The sequence below is a fragment of the Cricetulus griseus genome, chromosome 3 (genome assembly GCF_003668045.3).
Source record: "Cricetulus griseus strain 17A/GY chromosome 3, alternate assembly CriGri-PICRH-1.0, whole genome shotgun sequence".
NCBI lineage: Eukaryota > Metazoa > Chordata > Mammalia > Rodentia > Cricetidae > Cricetulus > Cricetulus griseus.
In genome coordinates, this window is record NC_048596.1 from 120,854,169 (window position 1) to 120,881,700 (window position 27,532).

Sequence of the window (27,532 nt, forward strand, 5' to 3'; positions counted from 1 at the left end):
CATTTGTGCTCTAGGGTTAAAGACTGACTCTACTGTTAGAGGTCCAATAGACTGTCTTGGCCTCCTAGCTAGCACCCACATTCAGAGGACTTGGTTTGGTACAATGCTGTTTCCCCAACTTTATGACTAGGATCTCCATGTTCTCACTAGGTCAGGTCAACTGTTTCTTTGGGTTTCTGCAGCACAGTCTTGGCTCCTTTGCTCATCCCTCTTCCCTCTCTACAATTGGATTCCAGGAGTATGGTTCTGTGCTTAGCTGTAGGTGCCTGTTTCTGCTTCGAACAGCTACTGGATGAAGGCTCTAGGAATGGTAACCAAGGTACATATCAATCTCATAGGGGAAGGGCATCAATGGCATCCTCTCCACTACTGCCTGGATTCTTAGTTGGGGTCATCCCTATGGATCCCCTAACATTTCCCCTGTGCCAGACCTCTCTCCATACCTGTACTATTTACCATGTTCATAGTAGCATTATTTATAATAGGCAGAAGCTGGAAGCAATCTAAATGTCCCTCAACTAAAGAATGGATGGAGAAAATGTGGTACATTGACACAATGGAGTACTACTCAGAGGGGGAAAAAACAATGGAATCTTGAAATTTGCAGGCAAATGGATGGAACTAGAAGAAACCATCCTGAGTGAGGTAACCCAGTCACAAAAATATAAACATGGTATGTACCCACTCATATATGACTTTCAGACATAGAACAAAGGATTACAATCTACAATTCACACTGCCAGAGCTGCTGGGAAACAAGGAGACCCCAAGAGAAGATTGCATGGTCCCTCAAAGAAGGGGAGGAGGACAAGAACCCCTGAACAAAGTGGGAACATGAGGGGGAGGAAGGAGGTGGGAAGGGAAGAAGGGGAAGAAGGAGAAGAACAAGAGGACTGAGACAGGAGTGGAATAGAGAAGGGCAAGAATTAGCAACATGATTAAGCTACCAAAACTGTTTAAAAAACCATGTTTGGGGCTTGAGAAATAGCAGTTATGTTTTCAGGAAGATTACGGCATGGTTACTTAAGAATAAACGAGCTAGATAATCCCAGGCCCCTAATATGCCCATTTATCTTACAGATAACTCTCATACCTTCCTGTCATCACCTTCATCCCCACAACACAAACACACTCACACAGATGTTGGCTAACTCTCACTTTGGATCTCAATGTGGATGCCGAACAATCATCTTGTACTTGAAAACCATATAAGTCCCACTAAAAAAAAAAAAAAGAAATATAACCCCCTTCCCAGGAGCACCCTACCATGGAATGCTATCCCAGGGATAAGACCCCTCATTGGTTATCCAATACAAAATGGTCAGCCATGAAACCATGTACAAACAAGAAAAAACAGACTCAGCAGACAGTATTTATATATTTGTGCATATATACATATATAGAGAGATAATATTTAAATTGAAAGAGCCTGCCAATCTGAGATGGGAGTGGTATGGGAGGGCTTGGAGTGAGAATACCTGAGAGTTGATGGAGGGAAGAAAAGGAAGGGGACACTGATGTGATTCTATTTTAATTAAAATATATTATTTAAGGGTTGGGAATTTAGCTCAGTGGTAGAATGTCTAGTTTTGCCCTCAGCTCCAATAAATAAATATAAAATGTATTATTCAAAAAATAAAATTAAAAAAGTGTTCTTCATTATAGGAAAGTCCAAACAGAATTTTTTTAATTCTTTTTATCATAGCATTAACTGTAGAATCTTTGAGATACATGTTTTAATGTGGCTCACACATCATGGCTTTCCAACAAGTCTATCAATAATGGATATGCCTCCATGGGAATAAAGTAAGGCAGAGTGCATGGCAGGAGTGCAGGCTGTGTGGTTCCATGGCATGAATGCCTTGAAGGAATTCAAGTACAGGGCATGACCTAGCGTAAGATACTAATTTCTTTCAAAGCCTGTGATTGTATGATGATGTTACATAACTATACTTATCTGTAATTCTTTGGGATGATAAGGATCCATTTTTTGTCAACGAGAAATGACAGTTGTATAAACATCGGTACAATGGAGGAGTCAACTGTCTTTTGACTTGATTTCATCTATTCTTGGAAACTAGATAATCTTTTGTAAGTAGCATGAAATCTCAATTTTTCCCTTCTTCTGTGTGATGAAATTCTTGAATTGAAGCAAATGTTTTGGAATACTGTTATGTATGTACTGTCTATTTTATGTCCCCTAATGACTTAACATGGTCTGCCAGAGGACAGTGAGCTATTTTTCAAATATCCATTAGATTACATGCATTATCTCCTAGTGGCCAATTCCCCTAAATGAGAACAGCCAATAACTCATTGTCAACATGGCCAGATTAATAGCTAGATATTGGATTATATTTTTAAAAGTCTTCCTCCACATTAGATTGGATAGATTCTAGGGCTTTGATTACTGTTGAAGGGAGTCTTGCTGTCTGAGTTTCCAGAGTTACCATCACAAATGATAGAAATTGATGTATGCAGTATCTTTCTGGAAAGCGGCCCAGCCTCAACAGGACTCACAAACATTGCAATATTCTGTCTTGACATTGAACAAATACAGCCCAAGCTTTGGGCATTTTCCCTTAACACTGCACTTAGGGGGAAATATTGATCTCAGTTCTGCTGACAATGGCTCTCCCAATGCCATATTAGCATAGCCCATCTCTTTACTTTGTATGATGTCAAAATCACAGCAAAACTCTAGAGAACTTGTCAATATCTACAAGCACTACTGAGCTTCCATATTTGCCTAGCATGACTTTTCTTTGTTTTTCCAAGTGCATGAAGTGTCAGAGAGGACAGGGTTCTAAAGGAAGGGGCAGTTTTCATTGTGATCTTTTACATCACTAAGGAAACAATCCACCAGAAATAGAGTGACATCCTCTTTGCCTGAACCTAAAAAAAAGACAAGGGGGAATCCTACCAGTGTAAAATATAGCCCAATAATATACTAGAAAAAATATATTCAATTCATATTTGATTTTTCTACCTTCATCACCCTAACAATAGCTATGATCTTCATGACAGCTAATATGTAACTTTATTTGTATATGTTTTATCTTGACTATTTTAGTAATCATAGAGTACTATTAAATAATAAACACATTGCAAAATGACTCTTTTAACTTACAGTGACACTACAAAGAAAGAACCATCATTATCTTCACTAGCATGGATGCTGTGCTTAGTCCCTTGGAGTACATGGTAAAACTAAAGACTTCATTATTCATTTGCTTTGACTGCCATGGCTTATGACTGAGTACCTACACAGAGAAATATCAAAAGCCAAAGGGATCTTCCTTGGCTAAGGCTAATGTTGGTTAGCCTCTCTTGTTGCAATTCTACTTTCAAAGACCTTGGCAGGACATCCCATCTTCAGCTGACCATCCAAAGTCTGTAATGGTTCCACCACAATTCAACCCAATATGAGCTTCCTTCATTCACTTAAAAGTGTTATTCCCCATGACACAACCAATAAATCTTCCATAACCAGTTATCAGGAATGCATTTTCCATAATATCCCATTCAGGGTAAGCTTCCCATGAGAAGCTACATAGGTAGTAAGTGGTACAAGCAAACACTCCTGCTCCAGACTGAATAATTTTTGGCAACTGTGCTACAAGCTTCTTCCCAGGAAGGCTTCCCACTGTATCTGCACCTCAGTTAGATTCTTAGGGGAACATTACCAAAGGGGAGGCACACTAATGCTCCTCAGTGTATGTCAACAATGCTGACCCTACTCAAGTAACTTTAGCAAATGGCACATTCTTACCATTTCCAAGAGAAACTCCCTTAAAATACTTCAATCGCAAGAAAAAGTTCTATAATTTTAAATAAAAATCAGTTGACCCAAACTTTACTAAACTGCCCAACAACAGCGGCATTTTAAGTTAAATGCCTATTGGCACCACTCTGTCCCTTAGATCCAGTCTGTAAATGAAGGACTAGAGACACTGCCACTCTTGCAAGTCTCCTCATTTAAAATGGCTGACATCTGAGCTGACAGGCTTTTAGCATTTCATCCATTTCAATACAGAACTCTTTGCATTCTCTTTCTTTTTTAATATTTAAAAGTTTTTATTTATTTTACATACCAAGCACAGTTTCCCCTCCTCTCCTCCCATTTCCTCCCCCATCTCCTCCATGCCTCCCTGCCACCCACTCCTCAGAAAGAATAAAACCTCCCATGGGAAGTCAACAAAGCATGGCATAGCAAGTTGAGGTAGGACCAAGTTCCTATCCCTGCATCAAGGCTGAGTGAGCAAGGCATTCCACCTTGGGCAATAAGTCCAAGAAGCCAGCTCATGCACCAGGGACAGATCCTGGTCACACTGCTAGGGGCCCCACAAACAAACCAAGCTACACAACTGTCACCCACATGCAGAGGGCCTAGGTCGGTCCCATGCAGGCTCTCTAGCTGTCAATATAGAGTCTGTGAGTGCCCAGGAACTCAGCATGATCCTGACCCCCAACTTGTTCATATAATCTCTCCTCACTCTCTTCAACAGGACAACTGGACACTTGGAGCTCAGCCCATGCTTGGCTGTGGATCTCTTTATCTGCTTCCATCAGTTATTGGATGAAGGCTCTATGATGACAATTAGATAGTCACCAATGTGATTACAGCAGAAGGCCAGTTTAGGTACCATCTCCACTATTGCTAGAAGTCTTAGCTTCAGTCATTCTTGTGAATTCCTGGGGGTTTCCATGACACCTGGTTTCTGCCTTATGCCATAATGGCTGCCTCTAACAAGATAACTCTTTCATTGCTCTCCTTCTCCTTCCCTCCCCTATCTCAACCATCCTGATCTTTCAAGTTCCCATCCTCCATCCCTCTCATCTACCCCCTACTCCCAGTATCTATTTCTCCTTCCTAGAGTGAATCAGGAATTGGAGTATTACTCAGCAGTAAAAAACAATGACATCATAAAATTATCAGGCAAATGGATGGAACTAAAAAACTCATCCTGAATGAGGTATCCCAGATGCAGAAAGACAAACACAGTATGTACTCATTCATAAATGGATATTAGATGTAAAGCACAGAATAACCAGGATACAATGCACAGTCCGAGAGAAGCTAGGTATCAAGGAGGACCTAAGAAGGATACATTCCCTTTCTTAATAAGTACTTTGTTTTATGGGCCCAAAACTCACAGTGCAATGCATAAGAGTATACAGAACTATCTTTACAGGATGGAAATTCATTAACTTCATATAAAAGGATGCATGAAGGTAAGTTTATAGGCCTGATTCTAAATTCAACTCTAACACCATAGGGTTTAAAAACTCTAGTGCCATTGTCAGCACACTTTTTTTCTTCTATGCATAAAGAAAGGGCTGGACTTGCTGACATATTGAGATGACCTTCAGCATCAATATTACTGAATTCTATAGCCTCTGGTTCTGCAATAATGGAGTACAGTAAGTGTGCAGGTTTCAGTTATCCAGACACAGAAAAGAAGGAAGGAAGAAAGAAAGGAAGGAAGGAAGAGAGTGCATTAAAGAAAGAGAAGAAAGGAAGGAGTAAAGAGAAAAGAACTCAGTTCAAGACTTTACTCAATTATTATCTGATTCTGATAGAGGTAATAGAGATGATGATGAAGGCAGCCACTAGGGGTAGTTACTACATTCTACCTGTGTCTATACTCTATTTTTCCAGATTTCCAATGTGGAGATTACTATCTAGCATAACCTAGGAGAACACAAGTTATATAATGATGTAACAAATACATTGGGTGTGACATTGTTAAAGAATGATTCTAAGAGTCATTAAAAATTATTTTCTGATGTTTTATCTCTGTGAACACTCAAAAACAACTTGCAGAAGGTTTAAGGTATTAAAGAATGCCATTAGACTATATGCCAAATACTATGGATTAGGAGCAAAATGACCCTATATGATTTATATCCACAAGGAAAGAAAAGTGATTGAAATACCACAAACACTTAGAGAGATGACTACCAGACATAGGATAATATTCATACTTGATGAAGAAAAATAACTGTTCATTCCCATTGCTGACCATACAAAGACAAATGTACTGAAATTGCATTGGGTTAAAATTAGATTGGTCACTTGCATTTTTAACTCTAAAACTGTTCAGCACTAGCTAGCCTATATCACTAAGGCATGCAACATCACCTGTGCTTAGAGGTCCACAGTTGGTGGAATAAAGTAACATGAGTCCACACCAGTTTCAGAGAAGTTTATCTGCAGGCAGAGGAATGGATAACAAGCCTTTCCTGGTAGTTTTCAAGCTTTGTTGATGATCCAGATGAACACGCTAAATGCTGCTGTTCCCAACACAGGGCTGTTGACAAGAAGATTTCTCCAGGGATTCCTTGGGCCAATTTCCTCTTTAAAGACCCAAGGCATAAGTCAACTAAGGGTGAGTGTCTTCAAAGCACAATAATAAGCAGTCTAATTAGACACCATCTCCTAAGCGGGACATCAACACAGCAACAGTGACCGGTGCTGGCAAATTAAAAATTTTTAATCCTGTTGCAATCACTCCCCTGACATGCCCACCCCTCCTGAAGCTCCTCTCTCTGTTATTTTTATTTATTGTAATTACTTTAGTAATAAGATTTGTTTCCTTGTTATTATATATGTTACTGTACAGAGTAACAAAAAATAATAGCCAAAAAGAGTTATGTGTCTTATTTATCTCCTCAGCTGTTATTGGGCCAGGGGGAAGACTGGAGAGCAGGGGAAAGCTGTAAATAGAGGAGAAAGTGTTTGTTGGGGAGCAAAGATATATGGGAGCATATTTGCAAAAAAAAAAATAAGCAGGACAATGAAGGAATAAGCCTAATAATTTAGAATGGCAATGTGGCTCACAGAGATAAATAACTGAGTAAAGGCAAATCTGGAATGCAGGGTGAGAAGGGTAGACCTGCATAACCAAAGTTTAACTGCTGTCTCTGGCTTTTCTGTCTATAATCTCTGGGTTCTGTGCAGAAGGACATGGAACTGGACAATTGTGGGTCTCCGAGGTGATTTCCCACATCTAGCCCTAGAAAGAAAAGCTCCCTTTGGTTCCTGATGAGAGGAATTTTTCTAGAAACCTAGGCCTCTTTCGATTTCAAGTTTGGGGTGTATCTGGGAGACAGTCTTCAGGCTGGGAAAGAAGACTTCATGGACCCAAGACCTGGCTTGTTACAAACTCTATGAAAACTCTTCCAGGTGTTTTCATGGAGGGAGCTGATAAGAAGATGCCATCTCAGGCTAAAAAGTCAGGTTTTGAGTCCACTCTGATAGGCCAACTAAGTCATTTAAAGACTAAACATGAAGAGGAGAAAAGAGTATTAGTCTCAATTCCTGAAATTCAAGCTGTCTATGCAGCTCTATTTTTGCTGCCATTTACTCAGCTCTATGGCCATTTTCTGATATAATATAGATATATGTGCTATATATGACACCTGGATATATCAAAAAGAGCCTTTCTCACCTTCAACCTCATCTCTTCTCTCTGTAGGATTTCTGTCTTACTAGTATGGCCTATCTGGGTCTCTGTGAAACTGAGGAATGAAAAGCAAGATAAAGATGATTACACTGGGCTGGTCAACCACAGAGAAGAGCTTTGTGGTCACCACTGAGATCCAGGCATCACACCAGTGAGCAGAACCTCTCTTACTTTGTACAGCACAGTTTAAAAGTCCTGTGATAGTTCATCATGACACTGAACAGGTAAGGCACAGTGGGTAGGGCTTGTGACCCTGTAATGAGTGGAAGGAACAAGGGTAGGGAGGTTAAGTAACTGGTCCAAAGCCATTCAGCTAAAAAGAATTTGAGTTTGACCTCAGACAGGATCTTTTGATTCTCTGGTCATGATTATACACTGTATTACCCCTGCAACCACCACAGAAAATAAAGCAGGAACCAGGACAAAGGATGATAAAAACTGTCCCCTTTGAGAGAGGCAATGTGATCTTATGATAGCTCTGATATTAAGATAGAGACTGCCTCCCTCACAAAGCAGACACCCTCCCAATGAGGTTTGAGACTCAGTAACAGTTGTTAAAAAACAGGGATGTGGGGGCTGTGCTTTCCACTTCCAGTCATAGACTTGTTTGTATTTTAGGAAGCCATGTATCTTACTAATGACATGGTAGATGGAAGGGAAGTTGAAAAACTACATCAACAGTTGTTCCCTAGCAATTTCTAAGTGTGTGATGAAAGGAAGTATTATAAACTGGGGATGTTCTGAGGACACTTGACTAAAAGGGATATTGAGAATGATGGATGACATCACGAGCCTCCTTCCATCCTGGTATCCCTGCTCCCATTTTGTTCCCCTCTAAGAGGGTTGCAGGGGAGGCAAGACAGGAGTGACACTGGAATGCAGTCAAACATGAGAACATGTTCAGCCAATGAAGGATCAAAACATTTAACAAAACAAACACATTTCCCAAGAGCCTCAGTCCCCACTTGATCAATGATTTTGCAACACTGACTCATTTTTAATTTAATACTTCTGGGAAGTAAGGGGGGGAAACCCATCAACTACCGGCACAGTTGGCAAGAGCTGGGTATTAACAGTTGGCAGCATTTATTATCGCTGTTTATGATAGCATAAATTAGGTTTATGCTGATATAATTAATAACCCTAAATTTGGGAATAATAAATAGTAATATTTATTCAAATCTGAAATGTCTGTGAAAGGCAAATGGAGTCCTAAAGCACCTGATTCCACCTCCAGGCGAGGGCAATGCACGCCCAGAACTCCTAGTCCAAAGTGATGTAGCATTGCACGTTATGCTAATGACTTAACAGCAGGACCTTGAGAGTTCCCAGAGCAAATCATTTCCATTCTGATCTCTAAGAACAAGTTCATCAGCAAGATTGAGTGTGTCGATTTTCCTCTGAACCAGGGCCCCACTGTTCTGAGCTCACACAGTGCCTGCGGTTTATGAACAGAGGAGGATTGGCAGTCACAGCAAATGCCACAATTTTAATGGGTTTCCCTGTCTCCTTCCACCTGTCAGGAGAGGTGACAAGAAATACCTGCAATTTCCCTCTAGACCATGAGAATTACTGACAGACATTTGCAAAGAAAGAATTTAAGGAAAGAAAACAACAACAATAGTAAAAATAACCAAAACAGAACAAAAACGAAAACAACATTTCTTTGATATCTTTTATTTTTAAGTTTAAATTTGTGCCTTTCATTTTATGAAGATGTAGGGGAAAAACTATGAGATCAAAATATTCCTTTTACTTGTCCCCTTTCTCTAATAAAATATCCTAGAACACGGAATAGACCAAGAGAGACTTCAATCCTTCTATTTTCCATTGAGGGTGGGAGGTAGATGGAGAAAATTATAGTTCCTCTGACAGGATCAAAGTAACAAATTTCCCATTTTATACATAAGCAAGAAAGAGAAAAGAGGAGATGAGATATTCTTCACTCCCCTCCCCTCAGAGGCCCCAAACACAGAGATACACAAACGGGGTAGAACTAGAAACTAGACTAACAGTTCATCCAAATACTTAAGCTTCGTTCCATGTCAAAAAATCTAAAATATTTCTTAAAAATAAATAAGTAAAAATGTTCATTCACTATGAACTTGATGTACTATAAACAACACAAAAGAATAGAAGCACTCTAATCAAAAGCTACATGATCAGTCAGGCATAGTGGCACATATCTTTAATCCCAGCACTTGGGAGGCAAAAGCTGAGGGATCTCTGTGAGTTCGAAACCACCCTGTTCTATGCAGTGAGTTCAGGACAGCCAGAGCTACACAGTAAGGCCCTGTCTCAAAAATCAAACACACAAGCAGGCAAACAAAAGAAGTTCTTTAATCACAGCCCTGAGTCTTTAGTTCAGGGGAACAGTGCATATGTGGTTCATGCAGAGCCTTGGTTTGATTCCCAGCACTAAGGGAAGGGAGGGTGGAAAGAGCAAGGGAGAATGGAAGGCAGAGAGGGATGGAAGGAGAGGAGGAGGAAGAGAGGAATAGGAGGAGGGAGGGGTGGAGATGATTGAAGTTTCAGTCCCATTTTCACTTCTCAGGCAGACTGAAGAAGTTCTGTTAGAATGAATGGTGCAGGTTAAGCCTTCACAGCTAAGAGAGAAAGACCATCAGGGACCAATGTTCTGTAAACAAGACAAGGGCTTTGTGTTGCCATGGCCTGACACTGAAGGAAGAACTTTGGAGCTGAACCTTCAAGAGACAATATTTAGTTTATCCTATCAGCTTCACCAGCCTCTTTCTTAAAAAAAGAAAAGAACCCCCCCCCAAAAAAAAACAACAGAAAACAAAAGTGCTTATCTTTCCAAGTCTAAAGGACATGTAGAAGCTTCTCTTACAAACTCTTCAGTTTGTGTTTATATGTGTCTTTAGAAAGGTATCTTCCAGAATGGGGGTGGATACAGAGAGTCAGAGAGGCAGAAATAAGTTTAGAAGCAAAGAGATATAGACATAGGAACAAAGAAAGAGGCAATAGCACAGACACATGCTAGCAGGCCAACCATCCTCTGCTCCTTCTTGTCCTTCCTCCACCAACAAAGAAGATCCTGGTCCTTGGCCCTTGCTTTGCTGGAGGATACTGTAAAATGCACATCCACAGCAATACAAGCACAGGCCAGGAAACCTATGGAAGGGATTCACTTCCTCCTGTGCTCTGAAAGTCTTAAAACCAAAAATCCTCCCAGCTTAGAAGCCATAGACGCCAAGCTTAATAAGCCTTAGCCTGCTTGCAACACCCAGAAATAAAATCAGGCTCCCTGCATGTCCTTGGTAATTCCTTCAAGAACATGAATGATGAGTACAAACAGGAGGAAACAAAAACACTAATTATTATACCCATGAAGTCAAGTGAACCTGGATCCCAAAATGCTAAGATAGAAATTTTCTCTTTTAATTTAACCTATAGTGAAACACCCCTGTCCTGTATGCCAATATAGCACCCACATAGTAATATTTGACAGAGTATATATCCAAATGAATATATATTCATTTCTAATCAAAACCTTTCAGAGCTCTTTCTCTGCTATAGCTGCATGGGAACCACATTTTAAGAGATAGCAAAATGATCAGGTGCACTCAATGGGAGATTCAACAAACAGATATTAGACACTTTCCACTTCTCAATTTCTAGCTAGAAACCTTCAAATGTCACCAGGACAGTGAACAAGAAGCTGTGATATGGTAAAGGTAAGCTAAATATAAGCTTTGCAACCAAGCAAACTTTAATTCAATTACTGACTCCAAAACTTACAAGATAGGTGGCAGAACCTGGAGAATGCCAGCTTTTTGGGGACTTGCAGTAATTAGAAGTCATACTGCAAAATGTTAAAGTCATATTTATCCATTTATACTGATGTAAAAATAATACTAATAATGTGTAGTGATCACAGGGGTACAGACACCCAGCACCACCATCCATTTTTATTGGGTACATAAAACTATGAATGTCATAATAGAAGAAATTCATCCAAATAGGCATCAGGCATCCAATTTACATAATATTTGATCCTACTCTCTGCATGTGAAAATTCATCTTCAGGAAATAGCCAAATAAATTTATCAAGAACATTGCAATACTTCCCATCTATAAGTTGTTTATTGCAAAGAATTGTTTATTAACTGTGGTCCATCAATACTCTAAGATTGCTATTTTAAAAATAATAATGACTGTGTCCTTTTCCCTGGAAGGTTTTTTTATTCTATAAGTTATGTCACAGAATATATGATCTGTGGGAAGTCTAGGTAGATATGCTTATATAATTATATCTAAAAATAGATGGTAAGATTGGACAAATAACTAATGAATCTTTCCAAATAGTGCTTTTCTGTTGAATTCTGAAAGAATCTCTATGTTATAAAACTCTATATGAATGAAACTCCTTGGAATTATGCACTATAATGCTGCTGAATTTGAGTATTTTTAAATCTCTTCTTTTTAATTTTGTGATTGTTTTTAAATTGGCTTACAGAGTTATATATCTCCATATGCGATTTTCATACACATTTTATTTTGGTTGGTTCTCCATGTTCCTAGTCCCACTTATATACTGGTCCTCACCTTTTCCACTGTACCTATTTGTCCCCATTTCTATATATACTAAATTTTCTATGGAGTATAAATTTTCTAAATTTCTTTATTTTTATTATATATATGTGAGTGTTTTATCTGCACATATATGCACTGCATGTGTGCCTGGTGCCCATGGAAGCTAGAAGTGGGCACTTGATCCCCTGGAATTGTTATGGACAAATAGATGTGAGCTGCCATGTAGATGCTGGGAACTGAAATCACATCCTCTGTAAGAGCAGCAAGTATTCTTAACCAGAGAGTATGTATCTCTTATCCCACTTAAAACAATGGAATATTTTATTTAAAAAAAAAAAGGAGTCACATATACACAGTACTAAATTACATACACTTAATCTTAAGTGAACCTGACTAGTTCATCCCTACTTGGAAGGCAGAGACAGGAGAGTTGCTATGAATCTGAGGCCAGCCTAGATTGCATCTTGAGTTCCAAGCCAGCCTGGGTTACAGAAACCCTGTCTCCAGGGAAGAAACAAACAAGAACAAAACAAGCCAAATGATACTGTATATTAGGTAATCGATAGTAACATCTTTTTTGTTATCAAAGGAGCTAGTTACACACAGTGTTTAGAATCCCTCCCTAGTTGGCTTCACAGCAGTCCCATTCAAAAACGTCACTAGAGGAAAAAGGGAGGCAAGAGAAGGACAAGAAGACCAATCAACACAACTGGAGCACCTGCAGACAAGCAGTACTTATCAATACCACTTCTTCAGCCTCCCAGGTACCCCAACTGCTGCACTCCTGCCAAGAAACCAGAAGCAAGAGATAAATGGTACTTTGCATTTGGAATCAGGTCACTCTAGACTCCTTCATTCTCTAGCTTCTGCCTCCTTGTCCAGTGAACCCGAACCAGGCCCGTCTCTTCCCTACTTGGCTGTCATTGCTGTGATAATTATCATGACCCAAAGCAACCTGGGGAAGGCAAGGGTTTATTTGGCTTACACTTTTATACCAGTGTATCACTGAGGAGAGGAAGTCAGGACAGGAACTCAAGTAGGAACCTGGAAGCAGTAAGTAAAGCAGAGACTATGAAGGGGTAGAGCTTTCTGTTTCACTACATCTGGCTAGTTCAGCTACTTTTCCTATACAGTCAACCTCCTCAGGCATGACATGACATGGCTCTTAGTGAGTTGGGCCCTCCTACATCAATTGAAAATTAGGAAAATGGCTCACAGACATTGCCACAGGCCAATCTAGTCTAGACAACTCCTCCACTGAGATTCGCTCTTACTAGTGACTCTAGCTTGTGTCAAAATAACAGCTGAAGCTCCCACTCAGTCCCCACTCAGAGTCTTCAATTCCAGCATTGGGAGCAGCCACTCAAGACCCTAGGTTCTGGCCTCTATACTTTTCTCCTTTCATCCTTACAGGGAATACCCATTTCTTCTGTTCTTAATTCTTTATTTACTTTGTCACACCATGTTGGAACAGTCAGACTTATAGCATTGGTACAGACCAATCAACCATTGCATGCACTTTCATCATTCAAATAATCTGGTATCCTGAACATGACGTTGTTATGAGTATAAATAATTGGATCTTTTATAATTTTAATGTCTGAATTTTACTGATCACAACTCTTAAAATGTATTATCTATTGAATTTATTATTATCTACCCTTCTTTTGGGAATTTTACTCAGTCTGACTGCCAATTTTCACTTTCACCAATTTTGGGCATGGACACTTCCTTTATATTCCAATGAAGAAGTTGAAATAAGATTGAAATATACTATCATCATAAAGCCTTCATCCAGTAATTGGCAGAACCAGAAGCAGAGATCCACAATAAACTGCAGACCTAGTTTCAGGAATCCAAACAGAGGGAGGAGGGAATATATGACTGTGGGAGGTCAAAATCATGATGGAGAAATCTACAGAGACAGCTGAACCAAGCTTTTGGAAATCCATGAACTCTAGACCAACAACTGTGGAGATTCCAGGGGACTAGGCCCTCTGTATGTGGGAGACAGTTGTAAAGCTTGGACTATCTGAGAGGCCCATGGCAGTAGGAGTATCCATGATACAAACATGGTGAGCTAGCTTGTTGGAGCCCATTCCCTATGGTGGGATGCTGTGCTCAACCTTAATGCATGGGAGAGGATCTTGGCCTTGCCCCAACGTATTGTGCCAGACATTGTTGACTCCTCATGGGAGCCCTTACCTTGAGGATGAGTGTAAAGGGTATGGATTGGAGGGGCAAGTGAGGGGGTCAGGAGGAGGGATGGGAGGGTGAACTGTTGTTGGAATGTAAAATAAAGTTTAAAAGAATAAATACATTACAAAAAAGATTGAAAGGCTAATGAACACTTAACTGAAGAATAGGTGATATAAAACAGAAGCTAACTACCCAAAGAAAATTTAGAATATATCATTATTATAGCTGTTTTTAATCTCAAGTGGCCAATTAAAAGAGCGTCTCCAGTGTCCTCTTCCATGTGACATAAGTCATCTTGTCCCTGAAACCCAAATGGATCCTCTAGTTATACCCAAACCCTCTCAATTTGAACCTCTTCCTTCTCCTTTAAGGGAATATCTCCCTTAAGGGAAGAATCTTTCCCTGTTTTCTGTAGGATAATGCTCTTGTGTACTGTAAAGATTTGTCACTTGTATTGGCTGAATAAAATGCTGATTAGCCAGTGGCCAGGCATGAAGTAGAGTTGTAACAATGAGACTAGGAGAATTCTGGGAAGAGAAAAGGCAGAGACACAAGTCACCAGCCAGATGCAGAAGAAACAAAATGAGAATGCCTTACTGAGAAAAGCTACCAAGCCACAAGGATAAACATAAATAGGAATTATGGGGGATTTAAGTCATAAGAGCTAGTTAGTAATAAGTCTGAGCAATACATCAAACAATTTATAGTACAAGGCCCTGTGTATTTATTTGGGACAAAATGGCTTCAGGACCAGGTGGAACAGAAACATCTGTCTACACCTGTTCCAGAGTTTTCCCTGTTCAGAATGATTGACAATAGGAACCATCACCCCACTCAATGAACACAGATAGCTCTGTCTACACAGTGACATCTTTGTGGGAATGAGCACACAGAAAATAACATGAGTATCACAAAGAAAATAACATATATGTACTGTACAATCCTGAGCAGGTAGGCAGGCAGCTAATGTAAAATTAAGGCTGAATTTCCCACCAGTCACTACTCTTTGGGAGTTCAGAGAATATCTTCTACTCTTGTTTGTTCAAATGAAAGGGGGAAATTACACACTTACAGTCTTCTATTTAAATTCAACAAGTCTGAAACTAAAAACTCCAAGACTCGTCTATGTGTTAGTGTATTAAAGATGTTTTAAATACTTTGGGAAGTAGAGTTGTGGCCAACATGGGGAAGAAGAAGCACGGGCAAAGCCTTATGGTAAAGCAAGCCCTCTGTGACCCTGAGTAGCAGAGGGAAAAAGAGCACAGAATAACCAGTGGAAGAGGAGTACTGTCACAATAAGTATTCAGAGGCAGCTAAGTGATGTGCACATACCAAAGCTGGCAATAACAGGGATTGGTATTGTCTCTCATGGAAAGAGCTGAAATAACAGAACATTAAGGCCTAAGCCACGCTAGGAATTTAAATTCCATTAAGGTGAACTAATAGTGTACCAGCCAGTTGGTTCATCCTAGGCTATGATGGCAGAAAGCTGAGAAAGGTTTTTCCTTAGCTCCTTTCAGGCACCCTAAATATAAATGTCTTGGTTAATAGGACTAATTTTAGAATCTGTCTGTGGTGGGTCCAATACTCTCTTTGTGTTGCTATCCAAAGTGGGGAAAAGCTGGGACACTAAAATTAACCAAGTTTTAAGGCATACAGGCTTGGTTCAAATGCTAGTTGTGTTACAGGTACAACATGTTATTTGGTCATGTCTCTTTGTGTGCAAATGCATACATGTGTGCAAATGTATGTGTGTGTGCCTATGTGTGCACATATTACCTGTCTGTGTGTGAAAGTGTGCATGTGTAGTTAGTTATTGGGCCTATTTCTTGTTCCCTTTCTACCTTGGACTTCTTTTGTGATTGCAGATACATCTTGATTTCCTAATTGTTTATGGAACAGAATATAAATACTATGTAAGAATTCACCCCCCCACACACACACATACAATATTTTAAGAATTTATCTTTTAATTTCCTTAAACCTCTATAGAAGTATAGGAAAGACACAAATTCGACCCTGAGTCTATAACACCAGGTATTCAATCTGTATCTAATACTTAATCTTTTGTTCTTTTGTGTTCACATTTGCTTATCTATAAATTGTCTACAAAAAACCTATATTAGTTGGGTCATGGTGGGAATTAAATAAGACAATATAAATAAAATAACCAGGTATTTTCATGGCCAATAAAAGGTACTTAATGATTACTTTTTTAGGTAAGATCTGTAAGTGATCTTCTTGTAGTAAGGTAAAGTCTTCATAGCCCACAGTAGAATGGACTATTGGCCCTCACTTGTAATGGTCCCAGGATTGTTAAGGTTGTTGAGATTTTTATGTGATTTTTATAGTTTGATTTGTTCCCTCTAGTACTTCCAGCTATTACTTTTTACACAACTGGCTGTATTTGCTTGTTCTAGGTCCTGTGCTCATTATTGTTGCTTGTGTCTATTCCATAATGCCTTTGGAAGAAGACAATCAGGTTCATGGAGCTGAATATACTCCTAGGAGCAATATGCTCAGTCTCATGTAAATAAAGCATTAGGCTCTGCATAGGTGAATTCGGGGTTTAAAATGAGTTCACCAGACCCAAGATAAATGTTAAATAGGTGTTTTATTGGGGAAACAACTTACACAGATAAGAGTAAACAACTGCCACAGTGGTTATGCCCTTGCTACCATCAACACCCAAAATTTTATGAATGGGTATCAGGGTTGATTTCTGCCTTCCTTCCCTCTCTGACTATTTACATAGTAACTTTACCTATTTAGCAGCTTGGAAGTCATCTGGCTTCTCCTCTATTCTCAGTCTAATGTGTCTACCATTTGTCTTTCTTATTTAACCTGACTTGCTGACTCCCCATTTTCTTCTACTCCACCTTGGGAAGAATTATGAGTCTCAGAACCCCTGCATTGGTCCAGCCTTATGGACAACTCAGCCTAATTCAATACAATGTCCTAGCCAACAGATGGGAAATTGTTTCTTTTGGAATTCATCATAACAGATACATCCCTGTGTTTGTTTCCCTGTTCAGACTTGTGTTGCTAAGAGATCCTTGACTTGGCAAGACTCACTATATTTTTCTTGCTAGAAATTTCTGGCTGTGTCTCTCCGACCATTATTATCAAAGTCTCTCAAGCATGCTCAAAGGCTCCATCACCATTGCCACAAAATCTGCTCTATTACTACACATGTTTGCAAACTCCATGGAGATTCATGATAAGTTTTAAATTAAAAGTTTGTTATGGGATTGGAGAAATAGATTGATCAGTAAAGAACTTGCCTTGGAAGCATCAGGAGGTAAGTAAGACAGCTAGTACTTGAAATTCCAGAACTGGAGAAATAAAAGCAGGTAGATTTCTGGGGCTCCTTGGTCAGCTAGCCTACTCAGTGAGTCCCAGAACAGTGAACTATAAGATGGATGGCATAGTAGTCAAGGTTCTCTAAAGGAACAAAACTGATAGAAATGTGTGTGTGTGTGCGTGTGTGTGTGTGTGTGTGTGTGTGTATGAAAAATATATATGATTACATTACATAAGGATAAATATATTAAATATGTAAGAATATAAATTATATATTTATATATTAATATGAGATATAATACATGATATATCACATTTATTATGTGTGTGAAAAGGGTATTTATTATAATGACTGGCGGGCTATGGTTTAAATAGTCCATGAATGGCTATATCCCAACCAGAAGGCCAAGAATACAATATTTGTTCAGTGAACAAGACAGGATGTCTCAGCAGTCCCAATCTGGTACTGGAGTCCCAGGGAATACTACAAGAACAGCTGGTCCTCAGTAGAAGTAGATTCTAATACTAATTCTAATGAAGGAATATTTCAGCAACAGGATAAATCAACTTGCCAGTAAGAGTGAAGGAAAGCAGGCAAGAAACAAAAACAAAACAAAACAACAAAACAAGTTTCCTGTTTCCATGTCCATTTATTTAGGCTGCCACCAGAATGCATGTCTTCTGACCTCAAATGATGCAGTTTGGAAAATTCCTGAGAGGATGCCCAGATTCTTGCATTTTAGTTGGTCATAGATATAGTCAAACTGACAACAAACATTATCCGTTAGAGATGGCATCCGAGGAACAACACCCAAGAGTATGCTTTAATCTCTTCATGCACATACACACACACACACACACACACACACACACACACACACGCGTGCATGAACACCTGAGCATACACATATAAGCAAACACACATGTACACAAACTGCAGTCAAGCTCTAAGTGCCATGTTGATATTTGGAATAACTAATATACAAATAGTATCGAGAGAGAGAGAGAGAGAGAGAGAGAGAGAGAGAGAGAGAGAGAGAGAGAGCACTTCCATCATTTATGCCCGGAGGAAAATCAGCAATCTTATGAACATCAGGAATGTAAGCCATAAATAGACTTTAGGTGAACTGCATCAAGCTTGGAGACTATTTCTTATGGGGAAATTTGACTGTGTAGAGTACAATTTGATCTATTCATGGAAGACTGACTATAATGGGTGAAGTTCAAAGAGCAAAGACTAAAGTACAATAAAAGTCACACCCACCTAATTCTACATAGGCATGACCTGACAATGGATTATCAATCACAGAAGTAACTTGAGTGAAATTTAAATGAAGCAGATGTTAGGTCTGTTCTAAAATGGGCTCGGGATCTTGAGTTTTAAGCATTTTATTGTAAGATGTCATGCATCCATGGCAGCAGCATTGAGTCCTTCCATGATATGCTATGGCCTGCAGATTATTCTGTCTGTGGAAAGTGTTATGATTTCCAATTATTTTTCAGCTGTACTTGTTTGTTCTGTTCAAGTGATCTACAAAGTGCTTCAGGCTCTATGATGAAAGATGCTGTATAAATAAAAAGAGCAATCAGAGTCACAATAAATAATAGTAATGATGATGAATGCCCTTGTCACTATGAAGAAGCTGCCCTGCCTTTTGGGAAACAAAGTAACCAGCTGTGAGCTGGAAATAATGTGCGAGCCAGCCAACAGGCTCCTCAGTGACTGAAAACCCATTAACCTTGACCAAAGACCTGGAGCAAGCCCTAATTTGGAGATATGAGCATTTAAAATGGAAAGAGCTTCAACACTTAATCCCTGAGTTTGATTATTGCTTTGGGTATGTGAGACTTTTGTTTTTCCAGAAAAGTCTATCAGGAGCACATTGTCTTCTTCCACCAAAGAGGAAAAGTGAGTAGATGAGAGGATTGCCAGAGGTCCCATTCAGTTAGCACTCCTAGTCCAATATTCTTTCCAATTTCTTCCTGACCCCCAAGAGTTCCATAGAAAGAGAGAAGAAGTGAGCCAAGTTGGATAAGAAAATGTCTTATCCCTCCCTCCAGTTATCTTCCTTAGCTATTTTCCATCCATTTAAGCTGATAAAGATTGCTACTAAAAAATCTTGGCTTCTTGAGCAGTGAGCAGTCAGAGAACTATGGTGGACTTGAAGGAACATAGGCAAGAGTCAGATGAACTCTGGGTAGTTTTAAAAGACACTGCTCCAGAACCTGGTCCAGACTAAGATTCTAGAGGCCTCAATGCTACCAGAGGAGACTGATAGTCTTTAGTGAAGAACCTGGCCTTCTGATGTTCAATGCAATCAGCATTGAGCAAAAAAAGAAAAGATCTTAGGCCTTCATCAAACTATCTCCATTAAATAAGAAATAAATCAATGAATAAGCAAGAAAGAAAACAAGCAAATAAATAACACCTGTGAACTACTAAGCTAACTAACTAGGTTAATCTAATATACTAAGAACAGACTGGTACACTTTCTTCTCTTTCATGTTCTCTTCATTTGTACTTTTTTCTTTCATTCATTCTTTCCTTTTGTATTTATTTAAGTAGTACTATTATAGTCTATAGCTTTGATTAGTTTGTGTTGGCATGCTTTGACACATTTCATGTTTTGGATTTATGTTTTTCCTTTCATCTTTATAATCTGAATTCTTAACATTTTAAAATTAGTCTACCTTTATACTTATCAAAAGAATGCAATCCATTGGAGTTGTTTAACACTTAATTTCCTTTCTTAAAGGGATTAATCATTTTGCCTTACATCATTTAAGTCATTTGATCATTTATTTCATTATAATTCTTTTTATTTTTTGTTTTTCCCCACTTTACTATCACTTTCTTTTCTGTATTCTCTAAATTTAACTTTTGCTTCTTTGCTAATGATATTTTAAATATTGTTTTCATTTTAGTCTTTGAAATAAGTTTTCCCTCTTAGAATTTCTTGTTCACTTTCATTTTGTTTATCCATAGGATAGAATCCCCTTTCTTCTAGGAAGAAAGAGTCATCTATTACTAATTAAGGTATCTAAACAGGTATCTGTAAAAGTTAGTCCTACCATTCCCTGGTCATGTGACCTTGGAGACCTCTTCTGGGTCTGAGCTCAGACTCTAAGCCTTTCTAACAGATGTCATCAAATAAAATAGTCTTATTCCTTGATACAACCTAAAGGTGTGCAGCAGTAGAGTGAAAATGAAACCACATCTCTTTTTTTTTCTAGGCAACATTCTAATTCAATGAAGTGAAACTCTTAAATATTTGTAGAAACCAGTGAAACATGAATAAATATTTCTTTGCACCTATTAAATGTAAAATCATTGGTGGTCAACATGAAGACTCAGACTGAGCCTTGAAATGCCACTGGTTCACCATGTGATCCAGGTGAGTTTGGACCCTGGATGCCAGTGCCTTCCTTTATGAACAAAGCACAGGAGTAGGTTAGCTGGTACCAAATGCTTTTGTTTCCACACATTTCTATTCAAAGAAATACCATGAGACATGGACAAATACGCATGGGGAATATGTTGTTAATTGTTCCAGATAAAAAGTGCTGGCACTGTAGAGTGCCAAGGCTGCTCCTTTTATGTCCCTTGGATTAGACTTCAGTGGATTTTTACTGTAGTAACATGAACACAGTTGTGGGTCCATTAGGGTAGGCAGGTGACATACTTGCCATTGATGACACCATCTGGGTTGAGCATAGGGATGATCTTGAAGATGAAGTTTTCCCTCAACAGCTGTGCCACAGGGTCACTGCTGACAAGAAACTCCAAGGTCCCCTTCATCACCCAGCTGGCATTGCTCTCTCCTGGGTGAACTCGGGCCATGATCACCTGATATGGACGACAGCCTGCAGGAAAGGGGGCACAATAAATTAATCTTAAATATGCTTTCCATTTCCATCAACAGAATCTCCAGTGGGACAGAATTACACCTGAAGTGTATGAAGGTTGTTTCTAATATAGATGATCTATATTTCTTCATTTTCCATCTACCTCCAGAAGATGCAAGATTCAAGAGACTGAGGGCATCAAGGCCCTAGGCTGTTATCAAAGCAAAGCAGTTTGTGGTACGATAAAAAGCCACAAAGCAGATTTTATACCAGTTAACTCTCCACAGTCCATTAGTAAGATGCTGGATATCAAAGATCTTAACTGAATCTTACCTTCACCATTTACCAGTTTTGAGACTTTAAGTAAATGACTTAATCTATTGTTGTGCATCTCCTCATCTGTAAAATGAGGATATTTATAACAATGGCCTCACATGTTTGAGAAAAAAAAGGTATAAATAGAAAGTGTCAAATATAGTTTCTGCTATTCAGTATATGTTAACTCACTCCTTACTCGATTGCAGTCTATGAGAAAGATGAACCCTTCCATTCCCTAGCAGAGATAGAGAGCAAGGAATGGAGTTATGGACCGATAATTAAAACACCAAATCTGGTTTTTGAAAGGAACAGAAGAACACCTGCAGATTAACTGTTAAGGTGACATCCTTTACTCTAAAAAAGGGGTAAAGGGAATACCTCATTACGGGAAGTGTACTTATTGGATAGATCTTATGGATGCTGCATTGATGATGGAATGGTAAGCTTGCTGCTCTGCCTTTCACAGAAGACAACTTCACAGAAGACATCTGAAGCACCTTAGCATTGAGATGTAGTCATAGGCCATTTCTAGGATCTCAGATTCAAAGTTAGTTGTTTGTATGTGTTTTTGTAGTGTTGCAGACTTCACCTAATGCCTTGCACATTCTAGGCAAGTATTTTACTGCTGAACTGTATCCCCAGACTGGGTAAGGTGCTACATTTGGCTACTTATGTCTATCCTCTGTATATTGGGAGACAAAGAAGGAGGGAAGGCATCATATCAAGAATTCACTTATGACCAAATCTGGGGATGGACTTTTTCTGACTCCCTTTTCATCTTGTATCCTCATCAGATTCTTGACTATTCCTAATCTTGCTCTAATAACTACTACTATTTTCTGGGCATAAATACAGTAACTAAACAACCTACAGGTTTACAAAGAAATAATTTCTGTACATATAGTTTTAATTAGTCCAAATTAAATGAGGCCTTTCTGCTCTTCAACAGCAGGGTTTTTGGTTATTTTTTTTTAGGAAACAAAACTTATTTCCCATTACACACAAAGAAATATAAAACTGAATAACTATTGATCACAGGGCTGAAGGTCAGACAACTGAATATACAAACAAACCTTTATAATACCGAATTATGTTAATATCACCAATTAAGACCAAAAAGATCCTCTGTGTCTCTTTCATATTTCTGCCACCAGGCATTGATCCACTGAGGTCTAGACAGAAGGGGCACAGATCAAGGCGCCTTTACTGACTACAGTGAGTGCAGCTTGTTTCAATTCTTTATAGGTCATCTATACATTAGAGGTAATTTTCAGCTATTCATTTCGTTAAGCAAGTATCTTGAATATATTCCAGGAACTGCAGTAGACACTGGGTAGTAAAAGTCAAATAAATTAAAGACCTTGTTCTAGAAGGGGTCATAGCATTGTCAGTAGTGACACATATGCAAGCAAATAATGACAAGGGACCTAATGGAAGTGTTCACAGAGTACCAAAAATAGATCTAAGAAGGGAAGGGCATTTCCAGGATGTGATGGTATTTGAACTGTCTTGAAGTATAAGTAATGTTTTACCAGATAGAGGAAAAAAGGTATTCCTGAAAAAAAAAAACATGAAACATGAAAAAAACATTTTTTTAAAAAGTGAGTACACTACAAAATCAAGAGATGCTATAGTGACTGAAGCAAAGGCCTGTGGGTAGTGAAGCTTTTATTTATAAAATATCCACCCATATATGTATTTGTCAGGGTGGGGGCAGGAATTGCATTTCTCCTGTAGGTCAAATATTCTTAAGAATAAAATCAGCATGTCACTGGTAGGCTGTGCCCATTAATGGAATATACTGCAAAATTGCCAGTGACCAATGAAAGAAACATGTTTTGCTTATGATATTATACATGGTAGAAACTGCTGGTTGTCTGAACATCAGCCTTTCACATCTTCTAACTGTCAGAGACCTGGTTTGAGACAGGAGCAGGGATTTTCCCAGAATAAAATACTCAGCCTCACTGATACTCTTGTAAGTAGGCAAGGCCATGAAAAATAATGTAGTCAGTGATATAAAGATGCTAGCAGAAGGGTCTTACTGAAAATCTGATCAAAGGGGACAATGTCACCTTGTAAAGGACAATTTGGCTTATAAGATTTGTCCCCTGTGCCTTTTCTTTCTGTTTTGCTTGCAGATGTAATGTCTTAAGTGAGAAAGCCACCTTGTGTATTGAAGATACACAGTAAGTATGGTGAATGCCAGGTAGAAAGAATGAGGGTTCTTGGTAAATTTAAAGAACTTCATGGGCCCCCATTGGCTTCTCCATTATGTCTGGCCATGTAAAAAGAAAAGAAAAGAAAAAATTACTGTTTTTCCATGGCAATGCAATATGGTTTCCATTACAAACAGCTAAACTCTACCATGTGAGTATAAGGCCAGTTATAAAAATCATAATATTTTCAGTGGCATTCATTCAGAAATGCTTTCTGCAGTGAGGCAGAAAGAGGAGGTTGTAATGAAAAGGATATTTGATAAACATTCCAGAAAAAAGGAATTGCAAACCACTGCTTTAAGAAGAAAAGACCTGGGCTGGAGATGGAGCTTAGGTGATATGGTGCTTGCCCAGAATGGATGAAACCCTGGACTTTATCACTGGCAATGCATAAACCTGGGAGGTGGAGATCAGAAGATTAGAAGTTTCCTGTCATCCTCAGCTGTGTAGGGAGTTCAAGGCCAGTCTGGACTACTGTGAAATCCTATGTAGAAGAAGAAAGAGAAGAAAAGAAGAAGAGAGGAAAGGAAAGACTAGTAGGATAAAAAAAAAGAACCCTGTGGTGGTTTCTCACCAGAGGAAAGGCATGCCAAGGATCTGTTTTATAAAAGAATGTATTTGCGTGATAAGCAGTCCACTATAGTGGGCTGACAATAGTTTACAGAATCATATTTCTAGGGTTCAACCTTGTCTCATTATTTACTGAAAAAATTCTTGTCAGTTTTTTTGGGAAATAAACACTGAATTTTCTTGGTTTGTCCAAGGATGCTGTAGCAGGATATCATGGGCTGGGTTACTAACATACAACAGAGATTTATTTTTCAACACCCTAAAGGATAAAACCTATGATCAAAGTGAACACTTTTTGTCTGGTAATAGCCTGCCTCCTAGTTTCCAGAAGGCTATGACCTCACATGACAGAGAGGACAAGAGAGTGCTTCAGTATCCTTTTCATTAGAGCACACTAATCTCTTTTTTGAGAGCAGGGCCCCTCTCAAAGGATCCACCATGGCTTTAGCATTTATAATTACAACATGAATTTAGGTGGAAAGTAAAGAACCATTCCATAACATATTGGGTGCTCATGTATGACTAATCATTCATTAACTGAAATTTATGAACAAGCATGCTGGGTGGGAAAGATGCACAGTTCACTTTTGTGAACTTTTTAACAGCACAATTGAAATCAACTAGAGGTCAGGCTTCTCACTATGTCATTTGTGCAGTCACTTTTATTCTTCCCAAATCAAGCAGTGTTGGCATCCAATAAAAACCTTTCAGAGAAATAAAGAAGCTTGATGTGTATGCACCCAATCAGTAGCTTATTTTCAGTTCCGTAATTGCATATTACTCTCTTTGTGCTTTTTAGACTATGTTCAGTGGCAACATATTAGATAACAATAGTAAGTGCTTCTAGCCCCATAAGAAGAAGAAATAAAAATTAGCTTATGCTCTTGCAGATTTCTGATACCAACAGAAGCCACTTGGCTTTCACTGATTTTATACCTATTACAATGTAGTGTGTGAGTCAATAGGCCCAACTCAAGTCCTTTAAGAGAGTCTTTTGCAGTGTGTCTGTTTCCCTGGGAGAGTCAGTAATCTACCACAATACTTACCAGGCTGTTCTAGCATCTTGAGCATGTAAACAGGGCAAACTGGGGACCTAATGAAGATGTAAGCAGCATTTCAACCATTTACATTGGTTTTCCTCTTTTCCCCTCTGTGATTTAAGACAATTCTGCAGTCATGTTGGTGACTTCAACTTATGGGACCAGTGAGTTGTAGCAGCAAATGGCACTCCTGAGAGCTCATAATAGGTAACAGCTGGTAAAGAGCACGGAATACACATGCTATGATGTTTTCCCTTATAATTGATGATTTGGGCCTTAGTAAATCATTTCTGCAGGGCAAAGCACACCAGATCCTTATAGTCACTTTTTCCCCCCTCTGAATTTCTTAAAAGTGATACAAGGGATCATCCGAACCTATGGAGTATCAGTAATTTGGCCATATTTTGAAGGAAAAATTTAAATACTGTGTCAGCAATACTGAGATCTGTAAAGAGAAATTAGGACAGAGTATGGACTTGAACAATAACCAATAGATATTAGCAGGTTAGCTTATGAGAAGTTGAGGGAAGTTGCTGTTACACATGTACCCAGTTATATGAACATCCATTCATTTCTTCCTTTTTGTTCAAAAAATCTATTCTGATCCTACTGGCACTCTGCAGGGCATTGCAGATTGCAATATAAATATAATGACTTTCTTTTCAATGGAAATTAATAATCATCTAGTGGGAAAGAGAGTCAACATAGATAGTTACCACCCAATAAGACCAGAGAAATTTTTCAAGATAGTCTTAAAGTAGAATACTCACTATTATATTATTTAAAATCATACTCAGAACTGTGAGTGACATAAATATCAACCACAGGACGTGATTTAAGGAATTGATACATAAAAAGAATACTATGTGACCATAAAAAGTAGTACAATCTCAAACATAAAAAGTAGTACAATCTCAAACCGGGCGTTGGTGGTGCACGCCTTTAATCCCAGCACTCAGGAGGCAGAGGCAGGTGGATCTCTGTGAGTTCGAGACCAACCTGGTCTACAAGAGCTAGTTCCAGGACAGCCTCCAAAGCCACAGAGAAACCCTGTCTCGAAAAACCAAAAAAAAGTAGTACAATCTCAAAAATAAAATAATAAAAGGAAAACAAACACAAAATAAGTAAAATATATGAGACTAAAGACAAAAAGACACCATCTGTATCTTGAGATCATTGATAGAAGGCATCAAGACAAGATTAAGAAAATGAAAAAATATGAAAGAATGTACCCATCTCTTTGTAGTTATAGTATCTCTTTAAAGATATCTACACATAGAGATGCACCTGTCAATGAAGGTCATCTGGGTAATTTTTATGTTTTTATCTTATCCTGAAGATGGGTGATTATATAAGGCTGAATCATTAACTAGACAGAAAAAATGAGAAAGCAACTACAAGCTAGTTTGTGTCTGCTTTCCAAGGCATGTAGTACATGCAGGAGTTTAGAAAATATCTTGTGGGTTATAGAAGGACCATGGGAAATGGTGATGTGGAGGTGTGACCTGATAAAGTGCCCGCTGGAGCTGAAGATACTGAGGCTAAAGGAGAAAATAGAGTCAGAACAACCAACCATGATTTCAAAATGGCATCATCTAATATGAATTCCTGAGAACTTAGAAGATAATATTTAGAAACAGCCTGACCATAGGCCATGGGGAAAGAGAAAAGAATTAGGAAGAGTTGATCCAGCTCGGTAGGTACAGCTCTTGACACATGAGTGTAAGAACCTAAGTTTAGATCTCTGGAACCCATGCTTCTAAGTTAGGGTTTTATTGCTGTAAAGAGAAACCATGCCATAGCAACTCTTATAAAGGAAAAAAAATTAACTGGTGATCACTTTCAGTTTCAGAGGTTTAGTCCATTATCATCATGGCAGGAAGCATGGCAGTGTGCAGGAAGACATGGTGCTGGAGAAAGACTGAGCTCTTACATCTAGATGCACAGGCAGTAGGAAGACACTGTGATATACTGGCCAGGCTTAAGCTTTTGAGTTGTCAAATCCTACCCA

At 38.8% G+C, this 27,532-nt stretch overlaps 1 protein-coding gene across 1 annotated transcript in view; it reads right to left on the reverse strand.

The window, feature by feature from the left end:
* Agbl1 (ATP/GTP binding protein like 1) overlaps positions 1-27,532 on the reverse strand; it is a 744,973-nt gene that overhangs the window by 475,434 nt on the left and 242,007 nt on the right. The window contains exon 18 of the mRNA XM_035441643.1: positions 21,212-21,392. Coding sequence (XP_035297534.1) covers positions 21,212-21,392 — 181 coding nt within the window. The remainder of the gene's footprint in view (positions 1-21,211; positions 21,393-27,532) is intronic.